Consider the following 20233-nt stretch of genomic DNA (forward strand, 5'->3'; position numbering starts at 1 on the left):
GGAATGGGCCTCGATGCAGTGATTTCCACACAAGTCACACAGCCTTGTCTGGAGCCTGTGGGCTTCCCTCCCACTCCAAGCTGCTACCAGAGCTGGGATTTTGGTTGTTTCTATTTATTTCCCCCCCCCATCTCTTTCTTCTTTTAACCTTTCTTTGAGCTCTCGCTTGCTTCCTCAGCACCTAGTGTAATTGCTTGCAGTCTCCGAGGAGCCTGGTGAGGATTTATGTAACGCGCCAGGCAGCAGTTTGAAAGGCTGCTTTTGGATATAACTTAATGCTACACCAGCCTTGGGGAAAATGAGCTGAAAGCCTTGGGAGGGCTGTGTGGTGTTTGCTGCACGCTGCTCCAGAGCAGGGCTCCGTGCAGGAGTCTCTGAGCATCCCCCTCCTTGCATGGTGAGAAGGGGAAGGAAGAAGATGTGTCTTTAGCAAGTGCCTTGCTCCTTCTATATCTCATTATGCTCTGGCTTTATCTAGAGGGGCAGTTGGAGGCAGGCAGCAAACACTCAGCACTGCTGAGCAGTGGAGAGGGGAGCAGAGACAAAGGGAAGGGGTTATTTTTCCAGCAGATAGCATGGTTTTGCTGCTCCTTCTTTCTCTCCTCTGCACTTCTGGTTGTATCAGGGTCAAACTGTCCCTTGGGGCACCTCTGTTGCTTTCAAGATTGCCACTAGAGGAGGGCATCAGGACTTTGGTCTTACTGATTATTTTAGGGAGGGATTAGGCAGGGATGGGAAAGGGGGTGCTTCTAGGAGGCAAAGGAGAGAAGCAGTGTTCTTGTAAGGCTCTTCAGCAAGATGGCCCTGCGGCAGCACTTGAGTGCCTGTGTTTGAGGGCTGCATTCCCCTGCTTGGACAGCACAGGCTTTGCCTGGAAGGCAATGAAAGCAGAGCCCTGTGCACCAGCAACCAGAAGAAACCACCTCAGCCAGCCCTGCCATGCTCCAGCTCTGCCTGTGCCTCCTCCACTCCCTGCCTGAGTCTAGCAGAGACCTGAAGGAACAATGTGCATGCAAGGAGGGCTGAAAGCTTCCACTTCAGCTTTCCTTAAACTGGAGTTTATAGGTTGTATCCCCTTCAAAAATCATATTTGCCTTCAGTCATTTTCCAATCATGTTGCTGATGGAAGTAACACCACAGCAATCAAACCATTTGCATGTGTCAGTCTGACTGCCCTCCCTCCGAGCTTTTGAAGTGATTGCAAGTACATTCAACACAGATTAGGGTCCTTAAAACTCAGAGGTGCCACTGAGTGAGGTGATCAGATGCAGCTGACCAGAGGAGAGACATCCCCATGTGCCTTCTCCGAGTATTAGGGAACCAGCATGGGATAAGAGAGGCAGGAAATGGGATACATCAGTCAAGGGAACAAGTTCTTCACTTAAAACTTGCTAGCTTTCTAAGCGTTAAGGATGCAAAGGGAAAGACTTACAGAGGTTATGCAACCTGCAGCTAAACAGAGCCTTGCACTCCTGGGCAAACAGCTCATGCCTGGTCGGCTGGGGAAGCCCTCAGCATCCATGTCGTGCTGGTACCTGCAGGGTATGGCTGCAGGCAGGAGCTGCCCTGCCTTTAGCAAGAGGACTCAGGATACTCCTGACTAACCAACACGGAGCCCTAAGGCTGTGCTGGACGAGGTAAATGAACCCAGGCTCTCCTGGCTTTAAGACTAGAAGAAGATGTGCCACCCTACTGCTCACCTCCCTGGCTCTACGCTCATGGTCCCATGAGGGCGATGTGTTGCCTCCCCGTTTTACAGGACTGCTTCCCACATCCTTACATTTATGGGGGTATTACAGCAACACCAAACCCTCCTGAGCCACCCTGCTCCCCACTGCTACACCTTGCTATTGAGATAGCTCTGGGCCTCACTTTTCTCCCTCTGAGCCACAGTGTAGCCCTTAAGCTCCCACCTCCCAAGCAGCATCACCACCAGCCACAGCCTGCCTGGGAATTACCAGTGCTAATCCATCATTTGCAGCATCAAATAAGCACGTTGACACTTTCCTTTCTCATCCTTCTTGTATCTGTGAAGTAATGGGAAGGAGAACAACTAACACCACACCAACAACCAAAAAAAACCCCGACTAAATTAACACTGCAGCTGAGGTTTTACATGCACAAAAGTCAGGAAGTTCAAAGTTATGGTTCCCCCTCCAGCTGTAATTCTGGCACACTGCACATATATATTAAGACATTAAAGTTAGCCCCATAAACAGTAATACAAAATACTACATGCACATGAGGGGGCCAATCTACGATGGCCAGGGGAGCCATAACTCCAGCTGCCCTGACTCCTGTGCGTGCGCTTCTCCCGCAAAGAAGGAATAAGTCAGCTCTCATTCACCTGTAATTCAAAGCTCAGGATGCTGATAGGGAAGAGAAAAGAGAGATTATTCTGTCTGCTGCTTCTTCCTCCTCTTTTGTCTTCCCTTTTTTTTATGGCACAGGCTGTTGTGTAGCTGCCTGCGATCAATGCTCTCCCTCTGCCTGACTTTGATATATCAGCAGAAATCTCGGATCTCCATTGCCATCCTCTCGCTTTGCAAGCAGCACGGCACACACATGCAATAGATAAGGGATAGCCTTTGACTGAATTTACTTAATTTATACAATGGGACACCAGGGGAATATTAAAATACAAATTAGCAGCTTCATCTTTCACGTGCATTGAAATCTCCCCAGCAGATAATTTGCTGCTGGAAACTCCTCTGCCAAAGGCCTCTCCCCAGTCACACCTATTCCCTTCCTCCTGGGATCCTCGAGCAAACACTGGGAAAGTTGATAACTGGAGAGTTACACTTTTAAGTCCTTAAAGGGTCGATAACTCAGGCCAAGATTTCTAAACAACTCTGCCACTGGGGAGGAGCTGTACTGAGAAGGCACAAAAGGTTTCTCAGCACCTTCACAGCAGGATGGAGAGATGCCTCCGTCTCCATTTCCATGGGAAACAGGCAAACTTGGGTCCGTCGTGCAGGATCTCTGCTCCCCTCCTTTGGGAGCTGAACCAAGCAGCAGGTTCCTTTTGTGAGCTGTGTGAGACTCTGGCAGGGCAGAGCAGCAAAACCTCCCCGGGCAGCTTTAATGTCAGGACATTGCAAGTCTGCGGACTGGGATTCTGCCTGGATGATCCCACCAGGGCACCCCATTACCTGTTTCTGATGCAGCCTGCAACTACCCAGCATCTGTGGTTTGGCAATGCAAATGTGACACATCCCTCCTCATTCTAACAGCGTCACTTTGGAAGAAGCACGTTTTCTGTTAGCTGTAAGAACCTAAACCCATGCCTGAAGATGGTATCTCTCACCATTCAGTTGGCCCAGACTCCCGTCCTACCTATCCAAGTGGCAATGAAGTGCTGCTATCCATAAGAGCATCCTTTAGCAGTCCCAAACAACCCAGTGACTTTTCTCTTACTACCCCCAGTAGATAACCCCCCTCCATTAGATAAACCCCCCATTTGGGTGGAGTGTTTCATTCTGCTGCACCTACTTGTATCGCAGCTGTATAAATCAGAGGTTTCTGTAGTACTGTGATACCCTTGGAAGCTGCAGGTGGAGGGATAGAGAAGTGGCAGAGCAAAAGGGCCATCACGGTGCACTGCAGGAGGGATGGGAAGGGTCATCATGTACATGTTTTTCTCCTGGTTGCCCCACGGATCATAGGTAGGAATGCAAGGGTACAAGCAGAGGAAGCCAGAAGAAGCTCCTGCAGTGTTAAAGTGTCTCCCAATGGAGATCATCAGCTGGATTTGAGCAAGAAGTCTGCCGCCAGACCTGCTTCTGAAGTGGTCAGTAGGAAATGCCTGTAAGGAAATCAAACCAACAAATCAAGCCAACCCAGAGGTCAAACTGACACTGTGTGCTTAAACTAAGCTAAAAAGGACCCTGTTGCTTCCAAGTCCGGGATCTTTAACTCTGGTAGTAGCCATAGTCAAGCAGAAGTGAAGAGATCTCTCTGATGGGATTCTCAGAGACAAAGATGTATTCTGAAGTTAGGCCAATGAGTCCTCAGTTCTGTACACCAGCCCTGATTCCTCCTGAAGAGGCTCCCGAGATGATCATCTTCATTCAGCTGAAGGCATCAGTAACAAGAAAACCTGATCTGCTTCACCAGGGATTAGACACAGCTTGACCCTTGTGAGGGGCGGTGATGGCAAGGGTAGGTGATATTCCCCATATCCCTCCCTCCGCAGGGAGGGACACCTCACACTAAACCATGCCACTCAAGGCTCTGTCCAGCCTGGCCTTGAACACTGCCGCTTCCTTGGCTAACCTGTTCCAGTGCCCCACCACCCTCAGAGGGAAGAACTTCTTCCTTATCTCCAACCTGAACTTCCCCTGTTTCAGTTTGAACCCATCACCCCTTGTCCTGTCGCTCTAGCCCCTGATGAAGAGTCCCTCTCCAGCATCCTTGCAGGCATCCTTTAGACACTGGAAGCTGCTCTGAGGTCTCCATGCAGCTCCTCTTTTCCAGGCTGAACAAATGGCTCAGACTCCTTCCTCGACAAGAACCGAGGGGCAGTTTTGCAGGAGTGTTCTGCTCTTGATTTCCCACTGGAGAGCTGTGGAGAAAAAGATCCCCCTTGCCTTCCAGCAGGCACTTACCCACCTCCCACTGCCACCAAGGCTGGCTGTTTCAATGGAGGCTCTATGCAGCTTCAGAGGGCACTGACACTTAACAGCATTTTGGAGCAGAAGGATCTGGCTTTACCCAAGCTGCTTGGCACAAGTGGGGAACAAGCAGTGTGTGACTTTGAACCAACCTCCCAACTTTCCTGAGTACAGCCCTTTGCCAGTGTCACAAAAGAGCCGGATAACCAGGACGCTCTTTCTCTGTTAAAGAGCAGTCTGATCCTCTTGACTTTTCTGCCCATTAGAAAGTAAAATGAGGCAGGGAATGACAAACTTATGCTGTCAAAACCAAGACAGTCACTTTGAAAATCAGTAATACCCCAAGGTGTTATTGTGAGTTAACAGCTCTCTCAGGCCTGAAGCACAGAGCGGGTATTAATGCTGTTCTCGCCGCCTTTCCCACCACAATCCCCGCTCCTCGAGAAAATCCCTGACATGGAATTCTACTTAAAGCAAGGGCACATTTTCCAGCTCGGTGCCCAAATGAAAAAGAATCCAGAGAGATGAGAAAAAGAGAGAAAAGGAACGTGCTACAGGGCCCCCCTGTGCGTGTTATGTATGGCAAACCCCAAACATCAGCTCGTTCTTCTGGGGTGCTTTGACAGGCAAGTGACTCCCACTCCTTTATTTTGACTTGTTTAGTTAAAAGCAGTGTTGGAGGGGATGTGCAACTTCAGAAAGAAACACTGGAGATGGGGAATACTGACATGAGGTGCTCAGCTCTCCGCTTCACCCGCCTCATCCCTTCCTGCTCCTCAGCCCTTGCTGCCCTGAGCCCTCACTGGGGTGGCTCATCCCACAGCTATGAAAATGCACTTCCCAGCAAGCTTAAAAAGACCCCCCCAAAGTGATCAGCTCCCAGCACACGGGTGCTTTAAAGAGAGGTGAAACATGTGGGAAGGCTGCTGAACCTCCACAGGTTTTGAGGTGCCCTCCAGCTGTGTCCCTGTATTTCTCAGTTATGGAAATGCATGCCCCTCAGAGGGCAGGTTGTGAACGAAACAGATCTGAGCTGCCGTGGGTACCCCTTGTGTTCCTGGTCTGCTCAGGGGAGCTAAAACCCGATATATACAGCTGGTACCACTGCACCAGGGGAATACAGACAATTCAGGAGGTGATGTTTGGCACTGGGAACCTATTAACCCCCACTCCTAGGAACAGGCATTTAGCAGTTTGGAAAAGCAATGGCGTTTCTTTTCCTGAGCACCGCATATGGACAGATATGGCCACTAAATCCTGTTATCTCACCACAGACTTACAACACATTGTTCTTTAAAACTAAAGATACTTTGGAAGACTAGTGTGAAACAATTAACTCATCTTTAGTGGGGCCACTACATTCCACAGACTTACAACATAAACATTGTTCTCTTTCTACAACCTAAGTTAAGGTAAAAAGTACTTTATGTTTTCCAGGCACCAGCTTTTCTTATATCAATCCCCGCAACCTCCCCCCCCCCCCCCCCCCCCCCCCGTCTTTCTTTTACAAATTCTTTTGCTATGTGACTCCGTTTTGCTCAAGAGTTCTGGCCCTTTTTAACTTGTTGTCTAATCTTGTGTCTTTAGCTAGCTTTGTGTCTGTTACTGTAAACTGGTACAGTTATCCCCACATAACCACACCTATGATTTGCGAAAGCCAATACATCTATGTGTTTATCACGTTTGCGTGCACACACACACAGAGGCTCAGACACACGCATGCGTGCGTCCATCAACTCACAGGACACGGGCAGAACGAACAACCCAACAGTTTTATTGGTGACTTCGAAGAACTTCTATCCTGCTCCATGAATAAGGAGCATCACGCTGGGGCTCAGGGCGCTTGTGGGGCAAGCAAAAGCCATTTGTCCTCTGCTGACACATGGGCACCAGGAACCCCTGACCAGCTTCTGGGATCTCTGAAGTGACAGCAAGGACATAACAGCAATGTCACAAAAGCCATTGGGGAGGCAGTTGGAAGTGAGTGAGCATTAAGCTCCCTCCCAACCCAAACCACTCGGTGAGTTTATGCTTCTATGAACATCAAGGAAATAAGAGCTGGGAAATAATAGCCGAGAAAATAACAGCAAGGAAATAGCATCTAAGGATATAGCCAAGGAAGCAACATCAAGGAAACCCTCAGAAGTTCCTACACGGAACAAGAGCTGAACTCGGCACCAGCACTGCCACCATCACATTTACCTTATGTCAGAGACCACCTCTTCCAAATCTGACTCCTCCTCCCGAGCATCAAGCTGAGCCAGGGCCGCCTCCTGCGGGGCAGGGATTAGAGAGGTGAGAAGCAGGCATGGGGCAGGGACCGGGTAGAGGGACAGAGCTGGCGCCTGCTCCTGCCCTTACCTCCTCCTTGTCCCTGTCCGTGTCCTTGCTCCTGCTCCAGCACTTGGGCCGCAGCTTCTGAAAGCACCTGGAAACAGGGAGGAGCAGGAGGATGAGAAGCAAAGGATGAACCCCTCCAGTGCTGGAGGAGTTGGGGGGCTCTGGGCAGGGCTGGGTGCTGCTGGAGCAGAGCCTGTTGGGGCGGGGCAGGGCAGGGCAGGGCAGGAGTTACCGCTTCAGGCTCCATCTGCTGCTGCCTTGGGAATCCTCGGCACGTTTCTTGGCACAAAGCTGGTGACAGAGAGACAGAGACTCGGAACATGGAGGTTTCCACATGGAATTCTGCAGCACAGGGGAGCCGGAAGGTTCTTCCTCCGGCCCAGTGCCGTCTACACACGCGCAAGGCTGTGCCAGCAGCCACGCCTTTAAGAAGAGCCCCCCCTGCCTCCCTGCCCAGCTCCCCGCTGCTCCCCGCCTCTGGAATGACCCAGAGTTCTCCTCAGCGTTGTTAATTTCTGCCTTTCTCCTCTGCACAGAGCTCTGCAGGCTCCCCGCCCCGCCCCTTCAACCACCGCCTGCAACACGCGCCATGCCTTCTGAAGACATGAAAGCTCATTTGTCTATTTGGAGGAGAAGGCCCCCAAAGGGAGGTTCAAACTCCGCAGCAACGATTGGGCCCCTGCCCTGTGCCCGGGCACGGCCCCGACACGCCAGAGCCGCAGCACCATGCAGAAAGGCTGGGTATGGGCTCAGGGCAGGGAGCAGGGGCATTGCTGCACGGCTGGAAGCAACGGGTGCTGCAACAGAGCAAGGCCAGGCCAGGAGTTGGGGAGGGGATGCTTGGGGCGAGGGACTGCAGGCTAGAGCCTGGTAGGGGCTGATGGCAGAGGCTGTGATGAGAGGGAGCTGCAGCCCCCCTCAAGGAAGGAGCTGCTGGGAAGATGCACAGCAGAGCTGGGGACAGACCCTGGCAGGAGCCAGGACAAGCTGCTCCCAAAAGCTCTGAACACCTACAAGCTCCAGGGTGGGGTACCACAATGAGCTCCAAGTCTGGGAAGACATCTCTTGTGCTCGCCAGCACATCCACAGGCATCCGCAGCAGCACCCGGGCCCCATGAGCACTGTGGGAGCAACCCCCCCCCCGCCCCTGTGCTCTCCAGCCCCAGGGTTTGGCTGGCAGCGCTCTGACAAACGAGTCCTTGGCTCACCTTGAAACAGCACTGCACCAGGAGAGCAACGGACGTGATGAAGTTCAGTAACAGCGAGAGCGCCAGCACCGGCGGCAGCCAGCGGTCAAAGGTGTGATTGGCCATCTCCTGGGAGAAAAGGAGAGTGCATCAGGGAGGAGAGGAGCAGGGAGGGAAGGGAGGCCCCTTCCATACCCCACTGCCCAGACACACACCTGCAGCCATGCCCCGTTCTCTCCTACCGTCTCTGCAGATTCACTGCCCATCTCCCTGGCCTGGACTTGGGCATGGGGACGAGAGGTGCCGGCATCCTCCTCCCGCACACACTGCTCCAGGAGGTCAGAGGGCTCCGGGTCACGCTGCCTCTCACTCAGCAGCTTCAGGAGCAGCTCCGTCCTCGAGACCATCTCGGCGCAGGCCTGCTGGAGCTGGGGCAGGCCACAGTCCTCGCGCAGGGCTCGAGCCACCTGTGCCATGAACCTGCGCAGGGCTCCATCTGGCACCAGAGAGTGCAGGTGGCGGCTGAGCAGGGTGTCAAAGGGGGGTCGTCGCATGGCCGCGCCACCCGGGGCCCTGGAGCTGCCCTGTGCCCTTGGGCTCGGGGGTTCCTGCTCCTTGTGATGCTCCTTGGGCTGCTGTGTGGTGGTGCTTGCAGGGGCGGTGGGTGGTCTCCCGCCGAGAGAGGAACGCTCTGCTGCAGCCGTGTCCTCTGGTGTGCTGCTGGCAGCAGGGGGGCCGTTTTTAGCCAGCAGAGCATAGAAGAAATGCTGGATAGTGCTCAGTCTCTGCTCTGCTCTACCCTCTGCTGCTGCGGGCTCTTCTTCTGCACCCTCGCTGCCCACTGTCCCATCGCTGTCCTGCTGCTTCTGCTCCTCATCTGTCCCAGCAGAGTCCTGTGTTGGCGATGGTGCTTCCTCCTCATTTTCTGCACTATCCTCATTCTCCATCCTGTCAGTCCTGTTGGTCTGCCCCATGGCGTGGGAATGATCCTGACTCTCGCCAGACCGGTCGAGATTTGGGTCCTCTGTTGGGTATTGTGCAGGGGGCTGTGCTGCAGGAGGGCTGGGTGTTCTCTGGTGACTAGAGACTGGGAGGACGTCGCTGAGGTTCATGCTCCGCACTGCTTCCCATAAGATGGACTCTGCGCGGGTCAAGCCTAAGCCCAGCTCCTGTTTCTGCCAGTTTATGGCTCTTCCTCCCTCCCCTACTGCCACCTCGTGCCCCTTGTCCCTCTGCGCTGGCCGGGCTGTGCTGGGGCTTTTCACAGTCAGGATGCTCATGGCCTTGTGCAGCTTGTTCTTTAGCTGTGCCACGAGCCCCTCTGCTAGGAAATAGAGCCTCCTGGTGTCGATAGAGCTGCTCCAGCCCCCGTGCTGAATGCTCCGCAGCATCAGCGTCAGCTCCTTGGCGGTGTTGCCCTCCTGCCTCGAGAGCTGCTGAGGGGAAGGTGCTGATGCATCGGGGCTGCTCAGGCTCCGGGCAACTGTGAGCGTGACGGTTCTCTGCTCCCCGAGTGAAGGCTCCTTAGGCTGGAGATTCAACACAGACCTGTTGTTCCCTTTCTTGGGGGGCACCGGTCCCATTAGGAGCCCTGGTGTCTCTGCCAGGGGAGCTGTAACACACCAAGAGCACTTCAGTGACAAAGAGCTTTCTGCCAGACACAGGCTCAGAAGGTTCACTATAGCTGGGGGACATGGGCAGGGCTGTGGGCCAGTTACCGCAGCGGGGAACAGTGCTGTTGCACACGCTCATGCAGTCGAAGCTGAGGGTCCTGCACGGGGTCTCAGTGCTGTGCTTGTGCTGGCAGAGGCAGCAGGCCGTGTCGATGGACAGCTTGCTAAAGAACAGAGGTTGTGCACAAACATTCAGCATCGCGACCCAGGGCAGCGACTCCAACCCAGGTGGCGCACAGAAACGCCTCAGGGGTCTGCTTCAGTGTCTGCTGCAGCTCTGGGAAACTTCCCCTCGCTCCCTGTGTCCCAATGGACACTTTTGTGGTGCTGGGTTTGTTCCCCACACAGACCCTTTGTCCCAGCAGCTGGGATCTGCTGGAGGTGGGAGCCAGCCCCCGCACACTCACAGTGTTTCCAAGCGGGATGTTCTCAGGAGCAGCATGAGCAGCGTCTGCCGAGTCACTCGTGTGGCACCCAGGTCCCTGCAAGGGTTTCAAGAAACACATTACATTTGAGGTGGCGGCACCAGCCTCTGCTCCGGGAACAAGCCCAGTCCCTGCGGCTTGCTGTGCCGGCCGCAGGGGGGGATCTGCTGCTACCTAATCCAGGAGAAAAGACGGAAAACCGTCTCTCTTTCCTGCTGTGCCCTGCTCCCACCCATGGGTCTGAACCAGAAGGGATCCTGCAGATCCCATGGGAGATGGATGCAGACAAGTTCGAGTCCCTGTCCCAGCACCGTGCTGGCTTTGCAGACGGGACACACCAGGACTGCTCAGCCTTTGCCTGGCTCTGCCGCTGCCTCCATCAGGAGAAGGGTGGGAGAAGGGTGGGATCTGCTGCTGGATCTCTGCTTTCCTGGCCACGGGGCACCCAGAGACACAAAGAAAGATCCACGGTAAGCCGTTAACAAGGAGTCCGTACTTACAGGTGAGTGACTGAAGGCAGCTTGAAGAACCACGTGTCCTCGATAACAGACAGGGGGTTATGGCGCAGGACCCTGAAATGAACCAACACCCCATGTGAGCGGGGGGTGCAGGATGAGAGCGGTGGCAGGGGCTCAGTGCTGCGTGTGTGAGGAAGGGCCTGGGGTGAAGGTTCCGAGCCTGAGCTGAAGGTTACAAGCTGGGGTAGATGCTGATGGGCAGATTCACAACATACATCAGGTCCTGACTATCTCCAGCCCAGAGAGCGAAAGCCCAGAAGTGCTGCTTCTGGAAAACACAACATCTCTTTCTTTCCTCCTCAGCTCACACTTTCTGGTGGCTTCCCTCCAACAGGACTTTCCCTATTTCTCACATTCCCACTGTCCCTGAGCGTTGTCTCTGGTCCTGCACCCAGCCAGGCAAAGGCGTGGCCTGACAGAGTTGTCATTCAGCATTGATGCTGCTGCCTACAGGGGGTAAGAGGTGAGCAGAACACAGTGACAAGTGCCACTGCTCTGAGCTACCCTTAGCCCTTGGAACACTCACAGCGTCTGGAGGAACTGCATCCCGTGCCATGCCCGGAAGGTGTCGCTCCGGATCTGGGTGATGAGATTTCCCTCCAGGCTTCTGGGGAAACAGGAGACCGCAGAAATGAATTGGGTCTGAGCCACAGGAAGCTGGAGAGAAGCAGCACTGATTTGTAGGAAACAGCCCCATCCAAGGTGGAACTGGGGGGAAACTGCCATTTTCTCTCCTGCTGTTTGTTAACCTGTCCAGGAGAGGAGATGAAGTGCATGCGTGCTGCATCTCTGCCTGCTCCAGGACACAGCAAGACTCAAGACACAGCTTCTATTCCTGCTGTGTTTGCAGAAGCCATGGCCCCATCCTGGCATGGCCACCAGCCACTCCCTGAGCTCCTGAGCTCGGCTGCTCCTTCAGCAGGAGAAACCGGAGGCCTTCTTCTAAAAATAACTGGAGCTTTTTCCAGCACCAGAAGGTTCTAAATGCAACCAGGCTTCACCAACCACACCAGGAAGGAACTCCCATAACTCACATGGTCTCCAGGAAAGGAAGGTTCTCAAAAGCACGTGCCTCGATCAACTGGATTTTGTTGTAAGATAAATCCCTGTTAACAGGAGAACACAAAACGCTGGTGACATTTGCACTGTCCCGGTTCCTCTCAGGTGCTTTGACACTGGCGGCACAGACGTGCCATCGCTCTCATTTCACGTGGGGTTTCTCTCCTGCACTGGCTTGCAGTGGTGTGTAACCGGAGGTCATGCTCCTGACGGGGGTGGCTGCAGCTCAGAGAGGTTCTCCCAGCTCTGATCCCACCAGGGGTATTTCAGGGCTGATTTTCCTCTCTGGTAACAGAGCAGGTCCTTTATGCACGCCCCAAGAACACCTCTTGAGTGCGGCCTCAGGGACAGGCTGTAACACCCTATGTGACCAACATGGGGCTAATTCCCTTAGCTCCTAAACGTCACCTCCCTGCGCAGCCCTGCTCTGATGTGTGCAGGAGTCCCCCTGCACCAAGACCCTGCTCTGCTCTGGCTGCAGCCGGGATACCCGCAGGAATAAAGCCCTTCCTGGGGCGGACTGTAGAGCAGCAGGGCCAGGGCAGGGGGGGAGGCCGTGCCCACCACCATGGACAGGGGGGTACTTACAGGTGCCTCAGCAGGAGCAGCCCCCCCAGCGAGCGCCTCTTCACCGCCAGCAGGTTGTTGTGCTGGAGGACTCTGCAAGAGACAGATGAACACGAACGGTGGCACCCGCGGCTCTCGGGTGCAATGGAGCTGTTAGGGGAGCAACCCTGCAGCAGTGTCACTGCGGCATCTCTCCGGGTCCCGCCACGACTCATCACGCTCATGGCAGGAGCAGGGGCTTGCTCCCAGCCTGCTGACCCTGACTGCAGCCCGAGCACGGGTTCCACAGGCCCAGGGATGGCCCCGGTTGGCAGGAGGTACACAGCCCAGGGCCCTGCTCGCCACGGAACAGCTCTGGGGATTCACACAGCTCCTTGCTGAGCAGCTCGGCCTTGGCTGCACGTGGCAAGCACTGGTGCGGTGCTCGGCACAGCCTCAGCTCGGCAGCTCGGCGGAGGGATGGGGATCCCGGAACCCCTGTGCCATGTCCGATACCGGTGGATACTCACAGCTTCTCAGCCCACAGGTATCCCTTCCACGGCTGAGGGCGAATGAGGGCGAGCGCGTTCCCAGTGAAATCCCTGCGGAGAAGCCATTGGCAGCGTCACCCCCAGCACAAACCCTTCCCCTGCCCCAGGGCTGCGGGGTGGCCGTGAGGCCGGCCTGGAGCTGCCCCCTCGGCGCTGCCCATCAGCCCTCCACAGGCAGCGTGTCCCTGGAGCCGCTCTCGGGGTGTCCGGGGCAGCGCCCGGAGCTGCAGGGCACTCACAGCACGGAGAAGGGCCGTTGGGGGGTGGCCAGGGGCACGCGGGCCAGGGCAGCGCTGCTGCAGTCCAGGCGGCGCCCGCGGCAGCGGCAGGGCCCCGGGCAGGGCCCCAGGGGCCGGGCCAGGCCGGGGGCCAGGCCCAGCAGCAGCAGCAGCAGCAGCAGCGGTGCCATAGCAACACAGGGCCTGAGCGCCTTTGGTACCACACGAGGCTCAAGGCTGGGGATCCAAACCAGGAGCTCTCGTCTGCGACCAGCAGCGGATCTGGCGCTGTGCTGGCCCTGCTGGGCAGATACAGCCCGGGACACCTCACACCTCACAATGGGGCCTCGCCGCAGGAGTTGCATCGGCCGGGCCTGCGAGCGTGCGTCCCCACTGTGACATGGGACAATCCCCTGCCGTTGGAGCTGGTCGCTCTGCCCCACCTGGGGCGTGTTACAGACCAGCACATCTACGCGTGCAGCACGTCTGCGTTCAGTACGTGTTTGTGCAGTCTGTGCGCGTCTGCCACGCGTGTGTGCTGGGTGCTCTCTGAAGGCAAGGGAAATCGGCTCGTCCCAGAACGATGTGTCCTCACTGGAAAAGCTTGACTCGGATCTGGCATCACTGAAATGACAGCAGGGACGTAACAGCAATGACATAACAGCCGTTGGGGAGGGGGGTGGAACTGCATGAACTGAAGGCGGGGCCTTCATCGCCTCCTTCACACTTACGACCACCTTGTACAAGCCTGACACCTCACCAGCAGTGGACTGAGCCAGGGCCACCTCCCCGCGGGGCAGGGATAGGAGCGGTGGGAAGCAGGCATGGGGCAGGGAGCAGGCAGAGAGGCGGAGCTGTTGCCTGCTCCTGCCCGTACCTCATCCTCGTCCCTGTCTGTGTCCTTGCTCCTGCTGCACCACTTGGGCCAGACTCAGGGGCTAAGACTCAGAGGCTGAGACTCTGTGGCTGAAACGGTGGCTGAGACTCTGGGCCTCAGGCTTTGGAGCTGATACCCTCAGACTCAGACTCTGCGGCTGAGACTGCTGCTGAAAGTCTATGGCTAACACTCTGGGATTCAGACTTTGGGGCTCAGACTGGGGCTGAGACTCTGTGGCTCTGACTCCGGGTCTCAGACTTTGAATGTCAGACTCTGTGACAGAGACTGTAATATAGACTCTGTGGCTGAGACTGTAGCTGAGACTCTGGTGCTCAGGTTTTGGAGCTGAGACTCTCAGCCTCAGACCCTGTGGCTGAGACTGTTGCTGAGACCGTGGGGCTGGGTCTCTGGGGCTGAGGCTGTGGGGATGAGACTCTGGGGCTGAGACTGTGGGGCTGTGTGGGGGTTGGAATGTATCAAAACTGTCAGAGACCATGGGAAGGAGGAACTACAGCAGGCAATTAAGAGCGACCCGTCCCTGACTGGTACTTGGAAGTTGTTGGAACTGGCAAGGAACGAGGATGTCGGAACTGGAAAGAGGGGAGTGCGCATGCTTTTGGAGGAGCAACCCCCATGCACCTCAGCTGAATAAAGCATACCTACTTTACAACTCTAAGGAGTTGGAGTCAATCCACGTATCACTTTCACCTGATGTAACCGCAAGGCAAACACAGATGTGCTCTGCTAATTGCTTGGAAGTATATAAATAATGGGTAACCTCTTCCCAGAGTCTCCCTGGTGATGCCTCCATGCATGACAGGCTGATAGTCCATAAACACTCAGGTAACGCCCCTGCCCTGCTTGCACCCATTACCCCCTTCTTTCCTCCCATGCCCACCACTTACTGAGGACTTCCAGCAGGATTTTCAGGCTCTCCCTGTCTCCCATGTTGACAGTTGCTTTGTAGATGCCACTGTCACTTTCCTGGACACGCTCGTCCAGCAGGAGAGATCCATCGGATGGACGGAAAACAGCTTGTCCTGCGTAGGGTGCGTGGATGGCTGGGCTGTGGGATCCCTTGTAGTACTGCAGGACGGTGTGGGAGCTGGCACCACTGAGGTATTCCCACTGCACGGAGTAGACCTGCGTGATGTTACCCAGCCCAGGAAGCAGCACTGGGGATCCCACAGCAGCAACTTTACTCTTGAGGGTTCCAAGATTTCTGCAGCCTGTTGCAAAGGCACCAGCAGCCCTGGAGGGCAGGAGAAGAGATGAGCAGGGGAGATGGAGCAAGTTGGCATGGCTGGAGAGAGGCTTTTTTACCCAGATGCCAGGGGCACACACATGGTACGTGGACTACTTACTTGGTCACAGCCTCTCACAAAGCCATCTCCCATCACGCCTCCAGGCAGGGAGACATTCCAGCTGGAGCAGATAGAGATGCCGAAACACAGCCCAGGATGCTTGGAGCTCTCTGCTTGCAGCGCTGCAAGCTTTTTCTACTCCACTTTTAGGTGGAGTTCCCTCCCAGTCCATGGCAGGAAGAGATTTTCTAATTCTGACCCAGTTTCCGTGGTTCATTCCCAATTCCCAGCCTTGTTTGGGGCTGAAGGTGTCCATCCACTCCCAGCAGAGCTGCCTCTCCCAAATCACAGGGTGATTTCTGGGCTTGTCGTGACTTGGGCTCTCAGAGGCACTTGGGGACTTCAGGAGGAGGGTAAGTCACAGTGTCACCCCCTTCGTTTTTTGCCACACCCCTCCCCCCCCCCCAAAAAAAAAAAAAATCACAACAAAACAAACCCAGTGCTTTCTAGAAAAGCCAGGCAGAATCACAACCAAAGCCCTGGGTTGGGAAGTGGAGTCTTAAAAACATACATGTTTTAAAGGGTGAATGTAAAGGGTTTAAAGCAAGGAGCCAGCCCCAAGCAGAGGAGGCAGAAGAAAAGGTGTCTATGCACAGGCGGCGGTCCATCCAGCTACTTGCTAGCAGTGTTCCTGGTGCTCCTGGGGGCTGCTCTGTTGGAGTGCCAGGATTTCTCCTAAAGCTCCTCCTCTCCTGTGTAACTGCTCCACGGGAGCATCAGCTCCCAGAGACAGGGACCAGCATCAGCCTGTCCCAGCCCCAGCCCCGCAGCCAGGCTTCCCACCGGGACACAGGCTCCAGCAGCGCTGGGACACTGGGCAGGTGGGACACAGCACCCTGGCTCCCCACACACCTCATTTGCTTGCCGGTGCCCCGGTTTCTGCCTCATCTGCAGTGGCCGCTCACGAGTGTTTGCTGCCCATGCGGACAGCCAGAGAGAGGCCTCTGTGCCCTGCCTGCTGCTCCCGGCAGCTCTGCAGGTGGGAAAGGAACCAGTGAATCCAGCTCACCTGATGGCTTCCATCCCTCATCCCCACAGCACCGAGAGACGGCTCCTGCCGTGCCTGCCCGCCCCACCCGCCCTCGCTGTTACCCAGCCTGAGAGGAAGAAACAGCCTCATGGCTTAAAGTCCCCTCGCTCTGGGAAATCACTGTTCATGCAGAACATGCGGCACCACCAGCAGAAGGGAAGAGCAAACACTTCAGGGCAGGCAGCTTTCACAACTGCAATATCCGAAGCTCATCCGATGGGCACTTGGAGCTCACTAACACCACAGCATCGGAAATCTAGGTACATTCTAACAGGTTTCTTTTCTCTTTTAGATGCTCACCCTGAAAACTCTTTGTACCTTTGCACTCCAAGGCAGCCTTGTCCATATATAAGGACACACTGAGGCTTCTCCCATAAGTAAAACTGCAATAAATGTTGTGTTATTACATACTTCAGCCCCAGCAAAAATCTGCAGCACGCCCCTCCATATGATAAACTGTCAGAAAGTGAAAAGCAGGATGCCTTGTTTACCGATGGGTCCTGCCGTATTGTGGGAAAGCTTCGGAGATGGAAGGCAGCTGTATGGAGTCGTCAACGACAAGTTGCAGAAACTGCTGAAGGAGAGGGTGAATCGAGTCAGTTTGCCGAGGTGAAAGCCATCCAGCTGGCCCTGGACATTGCTGAACGAGAAAAGTGGCCACTACTTTATCTCTATACTGACTCATGGGTGGTGGGAAATGCCCTGTGGGGGTGGTTGCAGCAATGGAAGCAGAGCAACTGGCAAAGCAGAGGTAAACCCATCTGGGCTGCTGCACTGTGGCAAGATATTGCTGCCACAGTGGGTGCAGAACCTGGTGGTGAAGGTACACCACATAGATCTTCATGTACCCAAGAGTCAGGCCACTGAGGAACACCAAAACAGCCAACAAGTGGATAAAGCTGCTAAGATTGAAGTGGCTCAGATGGACTTAGATTGGCAACATAAGGGTGAATTATTTTTGGCCCGGTGGGCCCATGACACTTCAGGCCATCAGGGCAGAGATGCAACATATAGATGGGCCCATGATCAGCAGGTGGTATCGTATTCTCTTCCCTTGTTATTTTCTCTTATCATTGTTGTCGGTGGTGGTAGCGGTGGTGATTGGTTGCTGGACTGTTCTTGTCTCAACCCGTGGGAGTTGCATTCTTTCAATTCTCCTCCCCATCCCACTGGGAGCTGGAAAGAAGAAGAGCCCCGGGGGGGGGGGGGGGGGGGGGGCCTCAATTGCTTCCAGCCCAGCACCACTCACTGGGAGTGAGTGAACAAGCTGTCTGGCTAGGTTTAAACCACGACACCTGTATAAGAACCACGTGTGAGAATGCAACAATTGACAGGTGTATCGAAGAAACAAATGCTACTAACTTTTGTGTGTGCAATTTTACCAAAATCATTGGATGCGATTTTAACTACACCACCCCTGTCACTATTTACCAACTAATACAAGATACTGATGTGTTATACCATGATATACCTGCCCTACAGATTGGACTGAAAATAGAAATGCTAAAGAAAATGTTCTATGACCCAGAGCTGGAGAAGATGATGCAGAAGGCCAACGAAACTTCTCACCAAGCAATATGGGCTGTTAAGCATAATGTAGAAGAAATCGAAGAAATCATCACTGACACCAAGAAAACTGGAGAGCACCACTGGTGGGAAGTTTTCTTGGTAGGGACAAAATGGCAACCTCTTACAGCAACTCAACTTTTTGATATACCGGTCTACCCTGTAATTGTGCTACTGCTGACTACGGCTTTATTAACAATTGTTCATTTGTGGACGTGGTGGAAAGTTCCTACAGTAGCTCAACAGGTGTGCATACTATGGACTGTGAAAAAGAATTTGCACAATTTTAAGGAAAAGGGGGGAAATTGAGACCAAGCCATTAGGCCTTAGCTGAAATAACTTGAGTTTTTAGCTTGAGGATGACTTAGCACCTGAACATGAAAGAGGGGACCCCTCTGAGGGTGGGAACCTGCCCCTCTGGTGAGGCATGATAAACAACGCGTTGGAATTCAGGCCTGTAGACGCCTTGCATCTGCTTCTGGCAATTGCTTCTAAGCAGGAACATCCCTGATGGCCCGGCGCCGCACCGCGCACCGCCTCCAACCACCACCGCCTGCAGTACCGAACTCTGCACACAGATGGCAGCAGCGAGCGGCGCCGCACCGCACCCCTCCACCGGCTGTGCTGGGTTTTGGCGGGGTACCCCCCACACCAGCCCCCCTACCCCAACCTTTGCAGACCCAGAATCAGGGGTTTGGAGTATTTTGGGGCCACCACAAGCACAGCCCGTCACGGAAAGGTCTTTTTAGGGGAATCAGCCCCAAATCCAGCTGTTACCCCCCTTTCTTCGGAGGAGCCCCCCCATCCTCTACTCACCTGCTCCTCTGCCGGATCATTGCCAAGCACCAGCTTTCTGTCCTGGCACCTTAGGCTTAGGAGCAGGACCTGGATATCTGCACTCTGGGATCTCGTGGTTTGAGTGTCATTTGGGGCTTTTGAAGGCGGTTTGGGGGCATTTCTGGAAGGTTTATGGCAGAGTTTGTGCTCTTCGTGCATAATTTGGGAAACTTCCCCTCGCTCCCTGTGTCCCAATGGACACTTTTGTGGTGCTGGGTTTTTTCCCCACACAGACCCTTTGTCCCAGCAGCTGGGATCTGCTGGAGGTGGGAGCCAGCCGCCGCACACTCACAGTGTTTCCAAGCGGGATGTCCTCAGGAGCAGCATGGGCACTGTGGGAGCACACACACACACACCCCCACCCCAACCCCCCCCCGCCCCTGTGCTCTCCAGCCCCAGGGTTTGGCTGGCAGCGCTCTGGCAAACGAGTCCTTGGCTCACCTTGAAACAGCACTGCACCAGGAGAGCAACGGACGTGATGAGGGTCAGTAACAGCGAGAGCGCCAGCACCGGCGGCAGCCAGCGGTCAAAGGTGTGATTGGCCATCTCCTGGGAGAAAAGGAGAGTGCATCAGGGAGGAGAGGAGCGGGGAGGGAAGGGAGGCCCCTTCCATACCCCACTGCCCAGACACACACCTGCAGCCATGCCCCGTTCTCTCCTACCGTCTCTGCAGATTCACTGCCCATCTCCCCCGCCTGGACTTGGGCATGGGGACGAGAGGTGCCGGCATCCTCCTCCCGCACACACTGCTCAAGGAGGTCAGAGGGCTCCGGGTCACGCTGCCTCTCACTCAGCAGCTTCAGGAGCAGTCCCGTCCTCGAGACCATCTCGGCGCAGGCCTGCTGGAGCTGGGGCAGGCCACAGTCCTCGCGCAGGGCTCGAGCCACCTGTGCCATGAACCTGCGCAGGGCTCCAGAGAGTGTCGGTGGCGGCTGAGCAGGGTGTCAAAGGGGGGTCCTCGCGTGGCCGCGCCGCCCGGGGCCCTGGAGCTGCCCTGTGCCCTTGGGCTCGGGGGTTCCTGCTCCTTGTGCTGCCCGTGTGTGGTGGTGCTTGCAGGGGCGGTGGGTGGTCTCCCGCCGAGAGAGGAACGCTCTGCTGCAGCCGTGTCCTCTGGCGTGCTGCTGGCAGCAGGGGGGCGTTTTTAGGCAGCAGAGCGTAGAAGAAATGCTGCGTAGTGCTCAGTCTCTGCTCTGCTCTACCCTCGGCTGCTGCGGGCTCTTCTTCTGCACCCTCGCTGCCCACTGTCCCATCGCTGTCCTGCTGCTTCTGCTCCTCATCTGTCCCAGCAGAGTCCTGTGTTGGGGATGGTGCTTCCTCCTCATCTGCGCTATCCTCATTCTCCATCCTGTCAGTCCTGTTGGTCTGCCCCATGGCGTGGGAATGATCCTGACTCTCGCCAGACCGGTCGAGATTTGGGTCCTCTGTTGGG

The 20233-nt window shown here is 55.2% G+C and overlaps 1 protein-coding gene across 1 annotated transcript; it reads right to left on the minus strand.

Moving 5' to 3' along the window:
• Window positions 1–7702: 7702 nt before the first annotated feature.
• On the minus strand, window positions 7703–12597 carry LOC133280983 (uncharacterized). The gene is made up of 9 exons (XM_061476071.1): window positions 12404–12597; window positions 11791–11862; window positions 11283–11363; window positions 10739–10810; window positions 10221–10295; window positions 9859–9977; window positions 8356–9752; window positions 8162–8269; window positions 7703–7750 (listed from the first exon to the last, which is right to left on the minus strand). The coding sequence occupies exons 1-9, from the start codon at window positions 12595–12597 to the stop codon at window positions 7703–7705; spliced, it is 2166 nt and encodes a 721-aa protein (XP_061332055.1).
• Between the last annotated feature and the right edge of the window lie 7636 nt (window positions 12598–20233).

This window comes from Pezoporus flaviventris, unplaced genomic scaffold (genome assembly GCF_033815535.1).
Source record: "Pezoporus flaviventris isolate CSIRO_AGI_PZ_B2104156 unplaced genomic scaffold, CSIRO_AGI_Pfla_v1 ptg000093l, whole genome shotgun sequence".
NCBI classification, from domain to species: Eukaryota; Metazoa; Chordata; class Aves; order Psittaciformes; family Psittacidae; genus Pezoporus; species Pezoporus flaviventris.

Coding starts and splice junctions, on each gene's coding strand:
- LOC133280983 (XM_061476071.1), bottom strand. CDS start 12,597: ATGAGTCGTGGCGGGACCCGGAGAGATGCCGCAGTGACACTGCTGCAG. Junction 11,364..11,790: donor CTTCCTTTCCTGGAGACCAT/GTGAGTTATGGG, acceptor CTGTTTCCCCAG/AAGCCTGGAGGGAAATCTCA. Junction 8,270..8,355: donor AGAACGGGGCATGGCTGCAG/GTGTGTGTCTGG, acceptor CTTTTCTCCCAG/GAGATGGCCAATCACACCTT.